The sequence below is a fragment of the Schistocerca gregaria genome, chromosome X, assembly GCF_023897955.1.
Source record: "Schistocerca gregaria isolate iqSchGreg1 chromosome X, iqSchGreg1.2, whole genome shotgun sequence".
NCBI classification, from domain to species: domain Eukaryota; kingdom Metazoa; phylum Arthropoda; class Insecta; order Orthoptera; family Acrididae; genus Schistocerca; species Schistocerca gregaria.
Window position 1 is genome coordinate 666,553,195 of NC_064931.1, and position 20,699 is coordinate 666,573,893.

General features: G+C 44.8%; 1 protein-coding gene across 1 annotated transcript in view; it reads left to right on the forward strand.

Annotated features, from left to right (window-relative positions):
* Nucleotides 1–20,699, forward strand: part of LOC126298262 (voltage-dependent calcium channel gamma-7 subunit-like) — a 179,031-nt gene that overhangs the window by 152,168 nt on the left and 6,164 nt on the right. Inside the window, exon 4 of the mRNA XM_049989564.1 lies at nt 10,286–10,410. Within this exon, the coding sequence (XP_049845521.1) occupies nt 10,286–10,410 (125 nt within the window). The remainder of the gene's footprint in view (nt 1–10,285; nt 10,411–20,699) is intronic.

Here is a 20,699-nt window from a genome sequence, read left to right on the forward strand (position 1 = left end):
AGCACGTCCCCTCGCATTGATCCATGCCTGTATTCGTCGTGGCATCCTATCCACAAGTTCATCAAAGCACTGTTGGTCCAGATTGTCCCACTCCTCAACGGCGATTCAGCGTAGATCCCTCAGAGTGGTTGGTGGGTCATGTAGTCCATAAATACCCCTTTTCAATCTATCCCAGGCATATTCTACAGGGTTCATGTATGGAGAACATGCTGGCCACTCTAGTCGACCGATGTCGTTATCCTGAAGGAAGTCATTCACAAGATGTGCAGGATGCGGGCCCGTATTGTCACCCATGAAGATGAATGCCTCACCAATATGCTACCGATATGGCTGCACTATCGGTCGAAGGACGGTATTCACATAACGTACAGCCGTTACAGATCCTTCCATGACCACCAGCGGCGTACGTCGGCCCCACATAATGCCACCGCAAAACAGCAGCACCTTGCTGCACTAGCTGGACAGTGTGTCTAAGGCGTTCAGCCTGACCGGGTTGCCCCCAGACACGTCTCCGACAATTGTCTGGTTGAAGGCATATGCTACACTCATCGGTGAAGAGAACGTGATGCCAATTCTGGGCGGTCCATTCGGCATGTTGTTGGGCCCATCTGTACCGCGCTGCATGGTGTCATGGTTGCAAAGAATGATCTCGCCATGGACGTCGAGAGTGAAGTTGCGCATCCTGCAGCCGATTGCGCACAGTTTGAGTCGTAACACGACTTTCTGTGGCTGCACAAAAAGCATTATTCAACATGGTGGCGTTGCTGTGAGGGTTCCTCCGAGCCATAAGCCGTAGGCAGCGGTCATCCACTGCAGTAGTAGCCCTTGGGCGGCCTGCTCGAGGCATGTCATCGACAGTTCATGTCTCTTTGTATGTCCTCCAAAAAAATGGTTCAAATGGCTCTGAGCACTATGGGACTCAACTGCTGTGGTCATCAGTCCCCTAGAACTTAGAACTAATTAAACCTAACTAACATAAGGGCATCACACACATCCATGCCCGAGGCAGGATTCGAACCTGCGACCATGTATGTCCTCCATGTCCGAACAACATCGCTTTGGTTCACTCGGAGACGCCTGGACACTTCTCTTGTTGAGAGCCCTTCCTGGCACTAAGTAACAATGCGGACACGAGCGAACCGCGGCATCGACCGTCTAGGCATGGTTGAACTACAGATAACACGAGCCGTGTACCTCCTTCCTGGTGGAATAACTGGAACTGATCAGTTGTCGGACTCCCTCCGTCTAATAGGCGCTGCTCATGTATGGTTGTTTACATCTTTGGGCGGGTTTAGTAACAACTCTTAAAAGTCAGAGTGACTGTGTCTGTGATACAATATCCACAGTCAACGTCTATTTTCAGGAGTTCTGGGAACCCGCTTGATGCAAAACATTTTTGATTTGTATATAAGGCCGTTTACCTCTAAATCTCTCTGCGTGGGTACCTTTATCTACACTCATTCTCACAAATTAAAGATAATTGCAGAATGCGGTGCCACACAACGTGGCACTACACGAAACTGGCGCTAATAGCATAGGCACATAGGGAACACACACGACACAGATCTGCAAGTCCACGGTATTGGTGAGAAGTTGAGAAAACCGTCCCAAAACACACGTGCTACAAAACGCCACTGTTTCCTGCGCATGTACCCCGACAACAATTGGGATATTATCACCATGCACACGCACACAGGCCGCACAACGGGTTGGCATACTCTGGATCAGGTGGTCGAGCAGCTGCTGGGGTATAGCCTTCTATTCTTGCACCAGTGCCTGTCGGAGCTCCTGAAGCGTCCTAGGGGTTTGAAGACGTGCAGCGATACGTCGACCGAGAGCATCCCAGACGTGCTCGATGTGGTTTAGGTCTGGAGAACAGGCAGGCCACTCCATTCGCCTGATATTTTCTGTTTAAGGTACTTCTCCACGATGGCATCTCGGTGGGGGCGTGCGTTATCATCCATCGGGAAGAATGTGAGACCCACTCCACCCCTGAATAGGTGGACATACTGTTGCAAAACGACGTCCCGATATACCTGACCTGTTACTGTTTCTCTGTCAAAGATATGCAGGGTTGTATGTGCACTAATCATAATCCAACCCCACACCATCAAACCACGAACCCCATACAGGTCCCTTTCAAGGACATTAAGGGGTTGGTATCTGGTTCCTGCTACACACCAGACGCAAACCCGGCGAGAATCACTGTTCAAACTGTACCTGGACTCCTCCGTGAACATAACCTAGGACCACTGCTCCAATGACCATGTACTGTGTTCTTGACACAAGGCTTTACGTTCTCTCCCGTGACCATGGTTCAGTGGAATGCACCTTGCCGGTCTCCGGGTGAATAAACCATGTCTGTTCAGTAGTCTGTAGACTGTGTGTCTGGAGACAACTGTTCCAATGGCCGTGGTAAGGTCCCGAGCAAGGCTACATGCAGTATTCCGTGGCCGTCTGCCGGCACTGATGGTGAGATATCGGTGGACGTGGCGTACTGTAGCGCCTGGACACGTCGCCTGTCTGCTGGAATCGTTGCCATAGTCTTGAGATCACACTTTGTGGCACACGGAGGGCCCGTCTTACGACTGGCTGTGTTTGCCCAGCCTCCAGTCACCCTAGTATTCTACCCGTCATAACGTCATCAATATGAGTTCTTTGAGTTATTTTCAACACACAGTCACCATTAGCACGTATGAAAACGTCTGCACACTTACTGCACCGTACACTGATATTCACCAATACACCTCAGCGTATGTGGACTGCTGCCAGCGCCACCGTGCCACGACCGCAGGTCAAATGCACCGCTTGGTCATACCTCGAGGGGATTTAAACCCGCAAACCGCCCAACAGAGAGTTGTTTCACCATGTACCAGCATTATCCTTAATTTATGAGCTTGGGTGTATCTAACTGCTGTGCTGACTTCTGTGATTGATTGCTGCTAATGTAATCAAACAACATTCGGTTTTCAGTTATCTTTTTTCGTTCGAGAACAGCTACCCGCACTGCAGTTGGTCATGTGCAGTTGTACATCTACATCAACATCGACATTCACACCCGCACTCTGTAAACCACTGTGAAGTGCGTGGCAGAGGGTACTTCCCACTGTGCCATTTATTATGGCTTTTCCCCGCTCCATTCACGTATTTAGCGCGGGGAGAATCGTTGCTTAAATCCTCTGAGAGCGCTGTAATTAGTTTAATTTGGTCTTCGCTGTCTCTGTGAGTGAGATAGTTAGGGGCTTGCAGCGTATTCTTAGATTCATCACCTAAAGTTAGTTCCAGAAATTTTCTAAGTTGAATTTCACTGGCTAATTTGCGTCTGTCTTCAAGCGTCTGCTATTTTACTTCTTTCAGCATCTTTGTGACAGTCTCCCATCGATCGAACAAACCTACGACCATTCGTGCCGCCCTTCTTTGTACCTCTGTTAGTCCTATTTGGTACAGGGATGGGACGCACAAGTGTTTTGTATCCAGTTTCCTCTGTAGACTAATTGATTTTCCCTTGTATTCTGCCAATGAATCGCAGTGTGCCAGCTGCTACGATTGAGACTATATGATCGTTCCATTTCATATTCCTACAATTTTTTACACTCAGGTATTTGTGTGAGTGGATTGGTTTAAAATAAGTTACCAATCTTTGCACCACATTTAAATCGTATCAAGATCTGACTGAATATTTGTACAGCTTCTTTCAGACAGTACTTCATTATAGATAATTGCATCATGTGTGAAAAGACAGAGGTTACAGCTGAAGTTGTCTGCAGAGTTATTAATACGCAGTATGAACAGCAAGAGTCACAACACACTTCCCTGAGGTACACCCGAGGTTGTTGGATTGATGCACAGGTTCATAGTATTTTTCCTTATGTTTAATAAAGGCAACAGATACACGTAATAGAAACTTTAGTCTCCGTCACTATTTACAACAGTCTGACAACTCTGGGATAACTTCGATTCCGTTGGTATGGAAATCAAGTACTTTTGAGGCAAAGAACTCGTCGACCCATTTTCAGAGCGCATTTTCATCGGGAAAGGAAGTTCATTAAAAGTTGTTCGATAGGCAGCAGAAAAGATGAAAATCTGAGGGCCCCGGATCTGGTGAATAAGGTGGGTGCGGAATGACTGCCTAACCCAACTCCTGTATAGTGTTTTTTGTCAATCTAGAAGGGTCCGGGTGAGCGTTATCGTGGAGTAGCATCACGTCACGCACTCTTCCCTGTAGTCGTTCTCGGACTGCGTCTATATGACTTTTCAGTTGTTGACAATGAATGTCGGCAGGGATGGCTACACTTCGGAGAGGCAGTTCGCAGTATACGACACCGTCGCTGCTCCACCACCCCATGCATAACATTATCTCTGTGGATTTGTGCAGGTCTTTGTATGGGGAGTTGATGCTTTGTCTGGGCTCATCCAGTCCCTTCTTTTCCTTATGTTAGCATAAAGACGCCATTTCTCGACATTATTAACGATACAAGATAGGAATATCCGGTTTTGTTTACGAGCCACCTGATGACGAGCGAGCAGAGATGCACATATGGCCACCCGCAGATTTTTTGTACCCACACACCCGATTTTTGAACCTTTCCCATTCCATGCAAATGTCACACGATGGTGGAATGATCACAGTTCATCACATTTGTCAGTTCTCGAGTACAATGGCGTGAATCATTGTGGGTTGATGCCTTTTAAACGATTGATGCCTTTTAAACGATCTTCGTCAAACCCGGAAGGTCTTTCTGAACTTGGAGAGTCACTAATGTCAAAACTATCCTCCTTAAAACGAGAAAACCATTGTCTAGCCGTGCTCTGTCCAATAGCATTGTCCCCATACAAGGCGCAAACGTTTGGCTCAAATGGCTCTGAGCACTGTGGGACTTAACATCGGAAGTCATCAGTCCCCTAGAACTTAGAACTACTTAAACCTAACTAACCTAAGGACAACACACACATCCATGCCCGAGGCAGGATTCGAACCTGCGACCAGCAATTTGACCACGCTCGAATTAACTTAGTTCCGACACAATGCACTCACAATTACACAATACTGACACTTGTAATCCATTGAGGACATTGTATGGGTGTCGTTGAATGTCAAATGCAACAGCAGAACTTGCGGGACTGGCTAGCATCTGCATTTACTTTCAAGCATGCATTTCTCGCGGTTTTTCCATATTTTTGTCCAATCCTTGCATGTCGCTTGACTCTGAAATATTATCTGTCAGATCCTGCTTAAAAACTCGAGCGACCTGTACACTTTTTCCAGCCACGGGGGACGTGAAGATGTGGATCATATAAGTTTTCTCAAAATCTTATCATATGTAGACACGAATGTACTGCTAGTCACGTATATTTAAGAACATAAAATAATACGTGGATCTCATAAGACATGATAAATGTTGCTGTATTCCGTTGTCATTGCACTTTGCAAATTACTTGTAGTTAAAATCACTAGCGGGGAGGAAGAAGGAGAACAAAATTAGCTTCCTCTTGAACGGTGGTTTTGTATCTGCTACACTCTTCATCGTAACGAATCACCAGTTAAAGAGCGCCTCAATGGTACAATCAAGTACCTCCAGAGCGGGAGGCGGATCTGTGAAGGATAATGAAGCTCTTTCCTCCCCCATATTCATCCCCCCCCCCCTCAGTGCTATTGTCAAATCAGAATAGCTTGTTAGTGATTTACTTTATCTTCTGATGATAACCTAGACGCAAAGAATCAACCCAAAAGACTGTCAGCTAATTAAACTGAGACCGAGGGAACGCATCGATCCCTGAAATTTTACATGACCTGATTCGTTTAACTGACAAAAGTATTCCTCACAGCACTAGCTGAAAGCACCTCGCTAACCTGACTTCAGCGTCATTTTGGATTCGACGAAGTTAACTTGCGGAATCTTAAGACGAGTTCTGCAAAAGTTACGACTTTGGAGAGCTATGTGATTTTCTTTACTTAAACTAGTTCGTTTTACGTAAAACACACGATAATTTGTCGCAGGCAAAAGAACGAAGATGTAAGTGCCCTTTAGAAATATTTATTTGTAATGTGAACAGGAAATCTTCCTTGAAGCTTTTCCGGTATTTGTTTTGATTGTTTTAGTTTCTCTACGAAGCCTGCTTTACTATTTCAGAAACATTCCATTCACGGTACTTCATCGTTTCAGCTTGTAGTAGGTCAAACAGACAGTGATTTAAATAAGTTTCCCGTAGAATATTGCTAAGCAAACAATCATTTTCGAAGTTCGTAACATTCTCATGATTAACTTACAGGTTTTGGACAAATATATGGAAAATAAGCGAGAAATGTATGCTTCGACATAAATGCAAACGCTAGCAGAGCATTCATGTTGCGCTATTGTATTTGGCCACGAACAGCACATGTGCAATGTCCTCAGTAATTTGTAACTGTCATCCGTAGTCATAAAAGTGTTCTGTGTAGTTGTGAGTGCATTATGTCGGAGCTAAGTGAAATCGAACGTGAGCGAACTGTTGGTACTCGTATGATTGGTGCTTATGTAAACAAGGTAACCGAAATATACGGTGATCAAGAGGTACCATATCGAAGGTTTATACCGCATACAGCGAAAGCGGAAATACATCATCTGCTAACTCACAACGCGGACGTAAGAGTGTGTTGAAAGATCGTGTCAGACGAAATTAGAATTAATTTAAAACCTTCAGCTGCTGACGGGCGTTGATGTATATCAACGGGGACAGATGAAAATGTGTGCCCCGACCGGGACTCGAACCCGGGATCTCCTGTTTACATGGCAGACGCTCTATCCATCTCCCTCTTACTTTTTTTGTCTTATTTTGTTCGTAATTGATCGTTGTATTTGTTCGGGACGGACGTCCTGTGACACTTGTTCAAGTTTAGTGTTGATCCATTAGCCGGCCGTGGTGGCCGTGCGGTTCTAGGCGCTGCAGTCCGGAACCGCGGTACTGCTACGGTCGCAGGTTCGAATGGTGCCTCTGGCATGGATGTGTGTGATGTCCTTAGGTTAGTTAGGTTTAAGTAGTTCTAAGGTCTAGGGGACTGATGACGATGGCTCTGAGCACTGTGGGACTTAACATCTGAGGTCATCAGTCCCCTAGAACTTAGAACTTCTCAAACCTAACTAACCTAAGGACATCACACACATCCACGCCCGAGGCAGGATTCGAACCTGCGACCGTAGCGGTCACGCGGTTCCAGTCTGAAGCGCCTAGAACTGCACGGCCACACCTGCCGGCGGACTGATGACCTAAGATGTTAACTCCCATAGTGCTCAGACCCATTTGAACCATTTGTTGATCCATTCACTCAGTTTTTTTTTATTACAGACCCTCTGATCGGACACGCTGAGCTACCATGCCGGCTGACAGCTGCAGGTCATCAATGGTGTCTGTTCTTTCGGACATGTCCGAAAGAACAGACATCATATCTACACAAATATATAGTTCTGGCACTACCGGCCATGACCTTCTTCTTCAGTGCGGATTCACACATATTTCCCAAACTCTTACGGGACTTGTTAAAAATTTCTTCCACGAGTAATGAATGTGTTGGGGTGGGACACTACGAATGTAGTGTGTGGACATACTAGATGAGAATGTGGGTTTCGTAGGAGGCTTACGCGAGTCGTACTATCCTCTGTGCCCTCGGTGGCTCAGATATTGAGAGCGTCTGCCATGTAAGCAGGAGATCCCGGGTTCGAGTCTCGGTCGGGGCATCATTTTCACCTGTTCCTGTTGATATATATCAACACCCGTCAGCAGATTAAGGTATTAAATTAATTCTAATTTCGTTCTAGACGGCTTCAGAGAGGATTAAGTATCGCATTTTCCCTGTTCACCACAGTCGCCAGATTACAATATTATTGAGCCTTTTTGGTCTACTTTGGAGAGATGGGTGTATGATCGCTATTCACCTCCATCATCGTTCGGCCATCCTGGTTTAGGTTTTCCGTGATTTCCCTAAATAGATTCAGGCAAATTCCAGAATGGTTCCTTTGAAAGAGCACGGCTGATTTCCTTCCCAATCTTTCTCTAACCCGAGCTTGTGCTCCATCTCCATTGATCTCGTTGTCGACGGGACATTAAACACTAATCTCCCCCTCCTCCTCATCCATCATCGTTGCCTGAACTTGTCTCTCTTTTCTGGAAGAATGGTATAAGATTCCCTTGAAAGCCATACAGGACTTGTATTTATCAATTCGACGACGACTGGAAATTGTTTTCAATGCCAACGGCTTTTCTGCACCGTATTAGGCATGGTAATGTGTCGTGGGTCTTGTGTTTTAATATTTTCGTCCACACCTGTATATTCTAATAAATGTCACATAATATATCAAGTTGGATTAAATATGAAACAATGGAAACAGAGGACTTGGCTGCTGCTAGAGTAAATTCAGGTAATATACACTCCTGGAAATGGAAAAAAGAACACATTGACACCGGTGTGTCAGACCCACCATACTTGCTCCGGACACTGCGAGAGGGCTGTACAAGCAATGATCACACGCACGGCACAGCGGACACACCAGGAACCGCGGTGTTGGCCGTCGAATGACACTAGCTGCGCAGCATTTGTGCACCGACGCCGTCAGTGTCAGCCAGTTTGCCGTGGCATACGGAGCTCCATCGCAGTCTTTAACACTGGTAGCATGCCGCGACAGCGTGGACGTGAACGATATGTGCAGTTGACGGACTTTGAGCGAGGGCGTATAGTGGGCATGCGGGAGGCCGGGTGGACGTACCGCCGAGTTGCTCAACACGTGGGGCGTGAGGTCTCCACAGTACATCGATGTTGTCGCCAGTGGTCGGCGGAAGGTGCACGTGCCCGTCGACCTGGGACCGGACCGCAGCGACGCACGGATGCACGCCAAGACCGTAGGATCCTACGCAGTGCCGTAGGGGACCGCACCGCCACTTCCCAGCAAATTAGGGACACTGTTGCTCCTGGGGTATCGGCGAGGACCATTCGCAACCGTCTCCATGAAGCTGGGCTACGGTCCCGCACACCGTTAGGCCGTCTTCCGCTCACGCCCCAACATCGTGCAGCCCGCCTCCAGTGGTGTCGCGACAGGCGTGAATGGAGGGACGAATGGAGACGTGTCGTCTTCAGCGATGAGAGTCGCTTCTGCCTTGGTGCCAATGATGGTCGTATGCGTGTTTGGCGCCGTGCAGGTGAGCGCCACAATCAGGACTGCATACGACCGAGGCACATAGGGCCAACACCCGGCATCATGGTGTGGGGAGCGATCTCCTACACTGGCCGTACACCTCTGGTGATCGTCGAGGGGACACTGAATAGTGCACGGTACATCCAAACCGTCGTCGAACCCATCGTTCCACCATTCCTAGACCGGCAAGGGAACTTGCTGTTCCAACAGGACAATGCACGTCCGCATGTACCCCGTGCCACCCAACGTGCTCTAGAAGGTGTAAGTCAACTACCCTGGCCAGTAAGATCTCCGGATCTGTCCCCCATTGAGCATGTTTGGGACTGGATGAAGCGTCGTCTCACGTGGTCTGCACGTCCAGCACGAACGCTGGTCCAACTGAGGCGCCAGGTGGAAATGGCATGGCAAGCCGTTCCACAGGACTACATCCAGCATCTCTACGATCGTCTCCATGGGAGAATAGCAGCCTGCATTGCTGCGAAAGGTGGATATACACTGTACTAGTGCCGACATTGTGCATGCTCTTTTGCCTGTGTCTATGTGCCTGTGGTTCTGTCAGTGTGATCATGTGATGTATCTGACCCCAGGAATGTGTCAATAAAGTTTCCCCTTCCTGGGACAATGGATTCACGATGTTCTTATTTCAATTTCCAGGAGTGTACATTATTCTTTTCTTTACTCGAAACGGTCAAGGGTCCAGTCCTTGAACGAAAGAACAAGATTATTTTAAAAAACGATTCGCTGCTGCTATTTTCTGTCGATACCTAGGCAAAATATTGTTTACGCTGAATTTTCAAAGTTATTGGTGTTTTTACTCGGGTTGTATTGAAATTTACACAGTTCGCAAACAGATAGCAGATAAAGTAACATCCCAAGTCATAATTTTACGAATTTCAATTAAGATAAAAGCAACACGGAAATTTACCTAGCTGTTTGTACTCACGTTGTATAAGAATCGTCTCAGAAGATTCGTCGTGTGGAATTCAATGGTAGTGGAAAATTGTTACACTGAGGTATTTCCAACTTATAGTTAAGGAGCACCACCACTAGTTTGCAGATAAATTAAAGCAGTCTTTTGTGACATGGCTCTCTATACACACTTTCTCTTTCACTTTCTTCAGGCTTTCAATGCCGTTTGAAGCTGTGGGTCTGCTACTCATCCTAATCGCCACGTTGTTCGCCGTGATGGGACACTGCAGCTGTGACCACAAGATGCTCATCGCATGTGGACTCTACATCCTCGGAGGTATGTAACAATTTAATATGTCGCCAAAGAAGCCCATGTTCCTTATTCAGGTCGTCCGATTGCCATTTATAGTCAGTATAGGGCCATGAACGATTCATGAACTAGGCCCCTCACGTGTGTATCATTGTTAATTATAGGGAGCAGTCAAATCAAAACGAGACAGATGGAAATGAAGTAAGTAAACTGTCCATTATTTCAAAAGTAATCTCCATAGTTTTTAACACATTTATCGCACTGTGAGACAAGACTGTCAGTGTCTCCATGGAAAAATGTTTCTGGTTGCCTACGAAATCATGGAAATTTGAAAATTTGTGGTAAGTTCCTATGGGACTAAACTGCTGAGGTCATCGGTCCGTGGGCTTACATACTACTTAATCTAACTTAAACTAACACACGCTAAAGACAACACACAAACCCATGCCCGAGGGAGGACTCTAACCTCCGACGTCGAACTGGAACCGTGGCAAGGCGCCCGAGACCGCGCGCCTACCCAGCGCAAGGAACCATGGTTGTACCCAGGTGTGCACCTCTTCGTCCAAAGCAAATTGGTACCCACGGAAGTCTTTCTTCAGGGCTCGAAAAATACGGAAATCGAGGAGAGATAAGCACTGTATACACGATGTGTAAGGGCTTGCCAGCGAAACTTGTGCAGCCTAGTCAAAACAACCTTGGCAACATGTGGATACGCCCACGCTATCGGAGTTTCGCTGGGAAGCCCTTACACATCCTCCATACACTCCCGATCTCTCCCCATGCGATTTCCATATTTTTCCAGCTCTGAAGAAAGACATTCGTGGCCATCGATTTGTTTCGGGCGAAGAACTGTACGCCTTGGCGCAGTCGTGATTCCATAAAAAACCACAAACATTTTTCCGTGAAGGCACTCACTGTCTTGTCTCACAATGGGATAAATATGTTAACAGTTAGGCGAATACTTTTGAAATAATAAACACTGTACTTACGTTTTTTACAGCTGTATCGTTTTCATTTGACTGCCCCTTAAAATTCTTCTCATTCCTCCACTTACGAACAAGCTGTAGTCCTTTTCACATGTGATATAAACGTAATGTACGGGATTTTGGAATCTACGTTATAATCTAAAATTAAAGTTCGAATTTTAGACTACTGTTCTCAAAGGTTTCGCAAGTAATGGTCCCACTTTTTAGAGATAATCTGGTCAGAAAAATGACCCCTTTCGATTACTTTCATTCTTGCTCACATTCAGTTCATCCATTGGACAGAAACTACATTGCAGGTCATAAAAATTATAATGCACTGAAGACGACATACAAATGATTAGCATTTCACCTCAACTTCACAAAGTACATAGGAGTAACGCCATTATGTTCTGTGTGTAAAAAAAAAATTACTCGACGAGTTTCTCATTCATAAATACCATTTGAATGTTGTTTTTCTGTGAGAAAATCGTGTTATAAGCACGCGTCGGAGTTCGACGGAGGTAGCAACGAGGTCTATCGAAACTGCAGTGTATCATTCCACGATATTGCTGCTCGCGATGGTCGGGGTCACACGACTGTCATGTGAGTATGATGAAATGGTAAATTACAGGAGGTACGTACTCAGTCATGCAGGATCGCAGTGGCCTTGTGCAACTAACGCCCGAGAGGACAGACATATTATTCGCTCGGCTATTCAGGATCTCACAATCATGACCTGTACTTTGGATCAGGAAATGGACCTGTTTGCACAAGACATCCATTCTGATATACCGAGAGAGGTGGCGTAGTAGATAGCGCACAGTACCCGCGTTCGGAAGGACAACCATTCAAATCCCAGCCCTGCCGTCGAGATTTTGCTTTTTGCTTAATTTCCCAAAATTGCTTAAGGCAAATTCGGGGGGATAGTTACATTGAAAGAGGCGGCTGATATCCTTTCCATTCCTTCACTAATCCGAGGTTGCGATCCATCTCTAATGATCTCATTGTCGACTGGGTGTTAAATACAGGTCTCCTTCCCACGAGGATAATATAACGACAACTGGAGCACCGCGGACTGTGAGTCTCTGTGATATTACGTCGTATTTTCGGACAAGTCCCAGTTCGGCATACAGAATCACGAAGGACACCCCCATGTGTGGAGGTTCCGTGGAAAACGAACGTTGACACATTTCCTTCGTCACCGTCGTGCGGATCCAGCACCAGGCGTGACGGTATGAGTACACTAAGCCTCTAGTTCGCTTAGATCATGCCTGGCCTAGAATTGCGCTCGCACTCTGCGATCGCAGCCGAGTGTGCTCAGCACTCCTGCTTCGCCTACCACTGCGCTATTCCGATCAGGTGTGTAAGTAAGACGGGTATTTGTGAAGGCTGCACGCGCCAGAAGCTTTTCAAGACGTCTTTGAAAACATAGTGGAACTACTTATGAGAGGCGATTATTGCAGCGTACTTTTACAAGCAGGATTTTTTCATGTATTTTTATTTTCAATTTTTTATTTTTTGGCTAAAGAAATAACTTTTATTACTTGATTAAATAGGTACATTATATGGGGCTAGTACAGTGAGCTGAACTCACTGATGTTGCTCTTGGCGTAACATTTTATAAAAGTCTTATAAATTCCTGGATTGGACAAACAGATCGTTGAGTTGGTCGCTACACTGTACGGCTATCAGCTCAAGTTGGAGGTAATGAAGTTCATTTGCAGCCAAAAGCGAGAACGGTCTGACAAATAAATCAAAATCGGTCTTCAGTCGTGCAATGTCTTGGCATCCCTTTGAGCATTCATGATGAAATGTTTCAATTCCTGAAACGTAGTCACTCATGTATGGTCCACAAATGACTGCCTTGAGTTACGGGAAACGTTCCACATCACGAACTCGAAGCTGATTTTTCCATAGGATTACTTTTTTATTTGACAGCATCAATCTTGTCTGCAATGTCTGTTACCAAATGATTCTCCATGAGTACGAATAACTGATGATGTCGACCATAAGGGATTTTGTCACCACTCTGCTTTCTCTTCACCCAGTTTTTTTCCTAATGGCCGTCTTCAGTTCAGCCAACATTTACTGTCGTTCGTCAGAAGACAAGTTGCATCATATCGCCTTTGTGGCTGGTGTTGTAATGATCTTGCAAGAAGTGTTTCTCAAGCTCATAATGGTATATTAAGTACTTTGCATGGCCTTTAAACTATGCAGAAAGTAAGGCAATTCCCATTCGGAGCTTAACGATGGGGCTTCTCTACTTTATCTTTCGTAGACAAGGGCGTAGACACTGTAGTATTGCAAATGTAGAAGGTTAATTTGATTTAACACAAGTAGTACTGTTAGCGAACTGCTTGGCAAGTGACAAGGCGAGTGATATGCTTTAGTCGCTTCTGGCTGCAACCTTCTTTTCCCTGTTCCTCGTAATACCTCAGCTCCTCTCTCCGCTGTTCTCGGAGCACTAAGCAGGAGTGCAGACGGAGTCTCTCGCTCGCGGAGCGCTGCTTGACCAGGTCTCATTAACCAGTAATTTGGACAGCGGCGTTACATTTCCTGAGTGTAAAGGCCGATGGCTGTGCGTTATCTTCTACATCTCAGTGACATTATCTTTCAACAAGACCACACAAAATTGTACGTTGCATGTGCTGTCCTCACCCTGATGAATTCTGGTATAGAGTTGAAGCAGCACGGAATGATGCACACGCATCTGTCACTGAAGTTCAGTTTGACTCGATCCAAGGCCAGATGGCTGCACAGTGCACTACATTTCGAACGTCCTGTTCTGCCAAATCACATACAAATTTTATCGTGTATTCTTTCCACTATACTATATAGGATGTCCCAGGAGGAAAGATCAATCTTCGGAGATGTGACAGGAACCATCATTCGATCCAAGATAGTCAAGTATACAAGAAACAATCGTCTAGTAAAAAGGGGGGTCTCAAATGCATACCTAAAGACCGATGAGCACCTGTTCAGTAGAAAAGATGTGTTTCACGGTAGCGAAGGTGAACAAGTGCTCACAGCTCTTAAGGAATTCACTTTAGACCCCATATTCACTGGAAATTTTGTTCTTTTTTGGTCCATACAACCACCTCTCAAAATATGGAAAGCGAAGGGATTCCAAAAGAAAAAATTTATTTCACAGTATCAAAGATGAAGAGGCCAATGAGGTGCCGCGGTAGGTAACACACTAGACTCTCATTTGAGAGGACGACTGTTCAAACGCGCGTCCGGCCACCCTGATTTAGGTTTATAGTGGTTTCCAAAATCGCTCCAGGCGAATTCCAGGACGGCTTCATCCTTGAATCAATTCGAGCCTCAGCTCCGTCTCTAATAACCTCGATGTCGACTGGACTTTAAACACTAATCTTCCTTCCTTTTCTTTTTTCGAAGGTGAAGTACTGCTCATAGCTCTTACCCAAGCACCACCCACAGCAGTTCTACGTATTATCAATGTTTCGTCAACTATTATCATTAAGGGGGGTAGGACGTCAAACGGGCCGTCTTGGAGCAGGAGAGACACCACAGGACATTTTAATTTCCACTGTCTATATTTTACGAATAAATTCATAAAACTTTGTCAGCATGACCAGGAAGGATTAAGGAATCACAATCATACCAATGTAAGTTCAAAAAAAAAATTTTTTTTACAGGTGGAAGTTCATCATTTTTTTCACTTCTGTTGGCTGAGTTTGTTGCTAGAGACACACGTTTTTTCATATGTAAGAGAGATTCTTCGATGAATTTTGTACAGCGTACAAACCATACTTACAGGTGTATTAAACTCTAGAAATTATTTAATTTATGAAACAATGAATGTACTGTTTCATTTTAAACTTCATGTTTAGAAAAAACTCATTTTATAGTTAATTGTCTCAATTTTTACCGCAGTTTTTATTAGATTTGGAAAATTCTAGATTTTCATACACCTGTATGTATGGTTTGTATGCTGTACAAAATTCCGCGAAGAATCTCCCTTACTTATGAAGAAAAGTGTACCTATTGCAACAAATGCAGTCAATGGTAAGTGAAAAAAAGGCGAAATACAAATGTAAAAAGTAAATTATTTTCTTATATCTTTGAATTTCCACCACTATGAGTGTAAATCCTGAATCCTTTCTGGTCATTGTAACAAAATTTTATGAATTTATTTTTAAAAGGATAGACAGTGTAAATTAAAAATTACTGTGGTGTCTCTCCTACTCCAAGTCGTCCCGTTTGACGTCCTACCCCCCTTAAAAAGGAATCGTATGTTTTGTGGAAACAGTTTCACATTACTTACGCTGCTCATATTAATAATTTTTCGCCGGGCGTTGTGGCCGAGCGGTTCTAGGCGCTTCAGTCCGGAACCGCGCTGTTGCTACGGTCGCAAGTTCGAATCCTGCGTCGGACATGGATGTGTTTGGTGTCCTTAGGTTAGTCAGGTTTAAGTAGTTCTAAGACTAGGGGACTGATGACCTCAGATGTTAAGTAACATAGTGCTAAGAGCCATTTGAACCATTTGAACTAATTTTTCGTTTTGATTTTTGCTTTTATACCATTTAAAATAACCAGTTTATAAATAAACTACAAGAGCTATACGGAAAGCAAGACCCGATCGGTCACGAAATGGAAACTACAGTGAAAATCAGAAATGTTGTATTTACAACAGTTGGCTACACCTTCCAGCTGCTTCTCTACTTTTCTACATAGTCACCGCTCCGACTGAGGCAATTGTCTTAGCATTGTACCGACTTCCCACTACCCTTATCATAGAAGGCAGCCGCCTGTGCTTTCTGCCAATTCTCTAGGCTGATATGCAGCTTTTTGTCTGTGTTAAAATGTTGCCTTCATAGCCAGTAGTTCATGTGGCCAGAGATGAAAATCAGAGGGAGCCAAGTCCGGGCTGTATGGTGGGTGATCAAACATTTCCCATCGAAATGCATGATTATATGATAGCAGAACAAACACTGGTAGCAGTTACTTCTGTAAAATATCTGGGAGTATGTGCACGGAACGGTTTGAAGTAGAATGATCATATAAAATTAATTGTTGGTAAGGCGTGTGTGAGGTTGAGATTCATTGGGAGAGCCCTTAGAAAATGTAGTCCATCAACAAAGGAGGTGGCTTACGAAATACTCGTTCGACCTATACTTGAGTAATGCTCATCAGTATGGGATCTGTACCAGGTCGGGTTGATAGAGGAGATAGAGAAGATCCAAAGAAGAGCGGCGCGTTTCGCCAGAGTTATTTAGTAAGCGTGATACCTTTACGGAGATGTTTAGCAAACTCAAGTGGCAGACTCTGCAAGAGAGGCGCTCTGCATCGCGGTGTAGCTTGCTGTCCAAGTTTCGAGAGGGTGCGTTTCTGGACGAGGTATCGAATATCCCCCTACTTATACCTCCAGAGGAGATCACGAATGTAAAATTAGAGAGATTCGAGCGCGCACGGAGGCTTTCCAGCAGTTGTTCTTCCTGCGAACCATACGCGACTGGAACAGGAAAGGGAGGTAATGACAGTAGCACGTAAAGTGCCCTCTGCCACACACCGTTGGGCGGCTTGCGGAGTATAAATGTAGATGTAGATGTAGAAAACGCTGCAGGAGCGTTCACATTGCCCCTTCAGAGTGCGGTAGGGAATTGTCACGAAGAAGGAAATGCACGGCAGTTACGTTGTGTGGAATGCATGAAATCAGGCGAAATCTCTCATAGGCACTCACACTTAATGGGAGACGCTATTTTCTAGGCATTTGTATGTGCTCACTCTGATGTCAGAAATGAAAAGAGCGACTTGACGCGATCGACAGGCATACTGGAGGCACTATCCAATCCATCTATGCAAAGATTCATCGTATTTTCACTGTGGTTTCCATTTCGCGACCGATCGGACCTAACATTCTAAATAACTCTCGTAAAATCAAATAATTTCTCTTTAATGTACAGGACACACTAACAGGTCACGTATTATTTCATTTATTTTGTCTGGTTTCCCTCGTCAGACACCGGCATTCCCCCTACTTTATGTTGACGACTACCGAGTGGTGTTTTTTTTTATTATTTTACACTACTGGCCATTAAAATTGCTACACCACGAAGATGACGTGATACAGACGCGAAATTTAACCCACAGGAAGAAGATGCTGTGAGATGCAAATGATTAGCTTTTCAGAGCATTCACACAAGGCTGGCGCCAGGGGCGACACGTACAACGTGCTGAGTGGAGGAAAGTTTCCAACCGATTTCTCATACACAAACAGCAGTTGACCGGCGTTGCCTGGTGAAACTTTGTTGTGATGCCTCGTGTAAGGAGGAGATATGCGTGCCATCATGTTTCCGACTTTGATGCACGTCGGATTGTAGCCTATCGCGATTGCGGTTCATCGTATCACGACATTGCTGCTCGCGTTGGTCCAAATCCAATGACTGTTAGCAGAATATGGAATCGGTGGGTTCAGGAGGGTAATACGGAACGCCGTGCTGGATCCCAACGGCCTCGTATCACTAGCAGTCGAGATGACAGGCATCTTATCCGCATGGCTGTAACGGATCGTGCAGTCACGTCTCGATCCCCGAGTCAACAGATGGGGACGTTTGCAATACAAAAACCATCTGCGCGAACAGTTGGACGACGTTTGCAGCAGCATGGACTATCAGCTAGGAAACCACGGCTGCGGTTACCCTTGACGCTGCATCACAGACAGGGGCGCCTGCGATGGTCTATTCAACGACGAACCTGGGTGCACGAATGGCAAAACGTCATTTTTTCGGATGAATCGAGGTTCTGTTTACAGCATCGTGATGGTCGCATCCGTGTTTGGCGACATCGCGGTGAACGCACATTGGAAGCGTGTATTGGTCATCTCCATACTGGCGTATCACCCGGCGTGATGGTATGGGGTGCCATTGATTACACGTCTCGGTCACCTCTTGTTCGCATTGACGTCACTTTGAAAAGTGGACGTTACATTTCAGATGTGTTAAGACCCGTGGCTCTACTCTTCATTCGATCCCTGCGAACCCCTACATTTCAACAGGATAATGCACGACCGCATGTTTCTGGTCCTGTACGGGCCTTTCTGGATACAGAAAATGTTCGACTGCTGCCCCGGCCAGCACATTCTCCAGATCTCTCACCAATTGAAAACGTCTGGTCAATGGTGGCCGAGCAACTGGCTCGTCACAATACGCGAGTCACTACTCTTGATGAACTGTGGTATCGTGTTGAAGCTGCATGGGCAGCTGTACCTGTACACGCCATCCAAGTTCTGTTTGACTCAATGCCCAGGCGTATGAAGGACGTTATTACGGCCAGAGGTGGTTATCCTGGGTACTGATTTGTCAGGATCTATGCACCCAAACTGCGTGAAAATGTAATCTCATGTCAGTTCTTGTATAATATATTTGTCCAATGAATACCCGTTTATCACCTGCATTTCTTCTTTGTGTAGCAATTTTAATGGCCAGTAGTGTATTTGGTTTCAGGCAGAACCCATTTCACCAGATACAAAGTGGTGCTTTTAACTTGTAACATATTGCCACTATCTCAGTGAATATCTGAAGATTTTCGCGTGTGGCGAGCAAAACGGACAAAGTAAACCAAATAATACGCGACCTGTGGTGCGTTCTGTACTTTAATTACAACGTCCACTGTGTCCCCTGCGGGTGATGTCTGCGTTTACTAATTCTCGTTGTTCCCTAAGCCCGCAGACAAGCACGGCCTAATCGTCTCGCTGATTTGATCCATTATAAATGGTTTTTGAAGCCTGTGACTGTAGATGCATTAGGTTTGTTTATAAATAAATAAATCTTCTGATACCAGTCGCGATTTTTTCTTTATTTTACTATTCGTACGACTCGTTTCGAGAAATAATTCACATTTTCAAGTACGTTTTTTGGTGTGTATTAAGCCATTTCTTTTGATGTCAGTGTGTGTGAGTCTGCTTCATTTTTTGTACTTTTACTGTAATGCATAAGAAACACGCGATTTTTAGTTGCGTATCAATTCTTTTAGTGAGGTTAGTGGCTAAAATTTAGAAGAATTTGTATTTATAGTTTTCTAATGGTCCATTTGTATAGTCTCCCACACACTTAACATCACACACAACTTGTTGTACACTTTACTCATCGAAAATATCTTATATAAACAAAACAGTTACAAAGATCTTCTTACAGGTAGTCCACAGTTTAAATTTTGGCTGCGCTCTTAGGCGTGGTGCTTTTGGATTCATACATGTAAGGTATTTCTTTTCAGTTTCTGTCAACAGGACATGTATGTTCTTTAATTGTACCTGTAAGAAGATCTTTGTAACTGTTTTGTTTATTTTCGACGTGTAAATTGTACAACAAGTTGTGTGTGATGGTAAGTGTGTGTGACCATTAGAAAACTGTAAGTACAAATTGTTCTAAATTTTAAGCACTAACATCACAAAAAGAATTGATCATCATCATCATTTAAGACTGATTATGCCTTTCAGCGTTCAGTCTGGAGCATAGTCCCCCTTATATATTTTCTCCATGATCCACTGTTCAGTGCTAATATTGGTGCCTCTTCTGATGTTAAGCCTATTACTTCACAATCATTCTTAACCGAATCCAGGTACCTTCTCCTTGGTCTGCCTCGACTCCCCCTACCCTCTACTGCTGAACCCATGAGTCTCTTGGGTAACCTTGCTTCTCCCATGCGTGCAACATGACCCCACCATCTAAGCCTGTTCGCCCTGACTGGTACATCTATAGAGTTCATTCCCAGTTTTTCTTTGATTTCCTCATTGTGAACACCCTCCTGCCATTCTTCCCATCTACTAGTACCTGCAATCATTCTAGCTACTTTCATATCCGTAACTTCAACCTTATTGATAAGGTAACCTGAATCCACCCAGATTTCGCTCCCATACAACAAAGTTGGTCGAAAGATTGAACGGTGCACAGATAACTTGGTCTTGGTGCTGATTTCCTTCTTGCAGAAGAGAGTAGGCTACAATTCGCTTCCAGTTCTTTCGCTATGTTGCCATCCTGTGAGAATATGCATCCTAAGTACTTGAAACCGTCCACCTGTTCTAACTTTGTTCCTCGTATTTGGCACTCAATCCGTTTATATCTCTTTCCCACTGACATTACTTTCGTTTTGGAGATGCTAATCTTCATACCATAGTCCTTAAATTTCTGATCTAGCTCTGAAATATTACTTTGCAAACTTTCAATCGAATCTGCCATCACAACTAAGTTATCCGCATATGCAAGACTGCTTATTTTGTGTTCACATATCTTAATCTCACCCAGCCAGTCTATTGTTTTCAACATATGATCCATAAATAATATGAACAACAGTGGAGACAGTTTGCAGCCTTGTCTCACCCCTGAAATTACT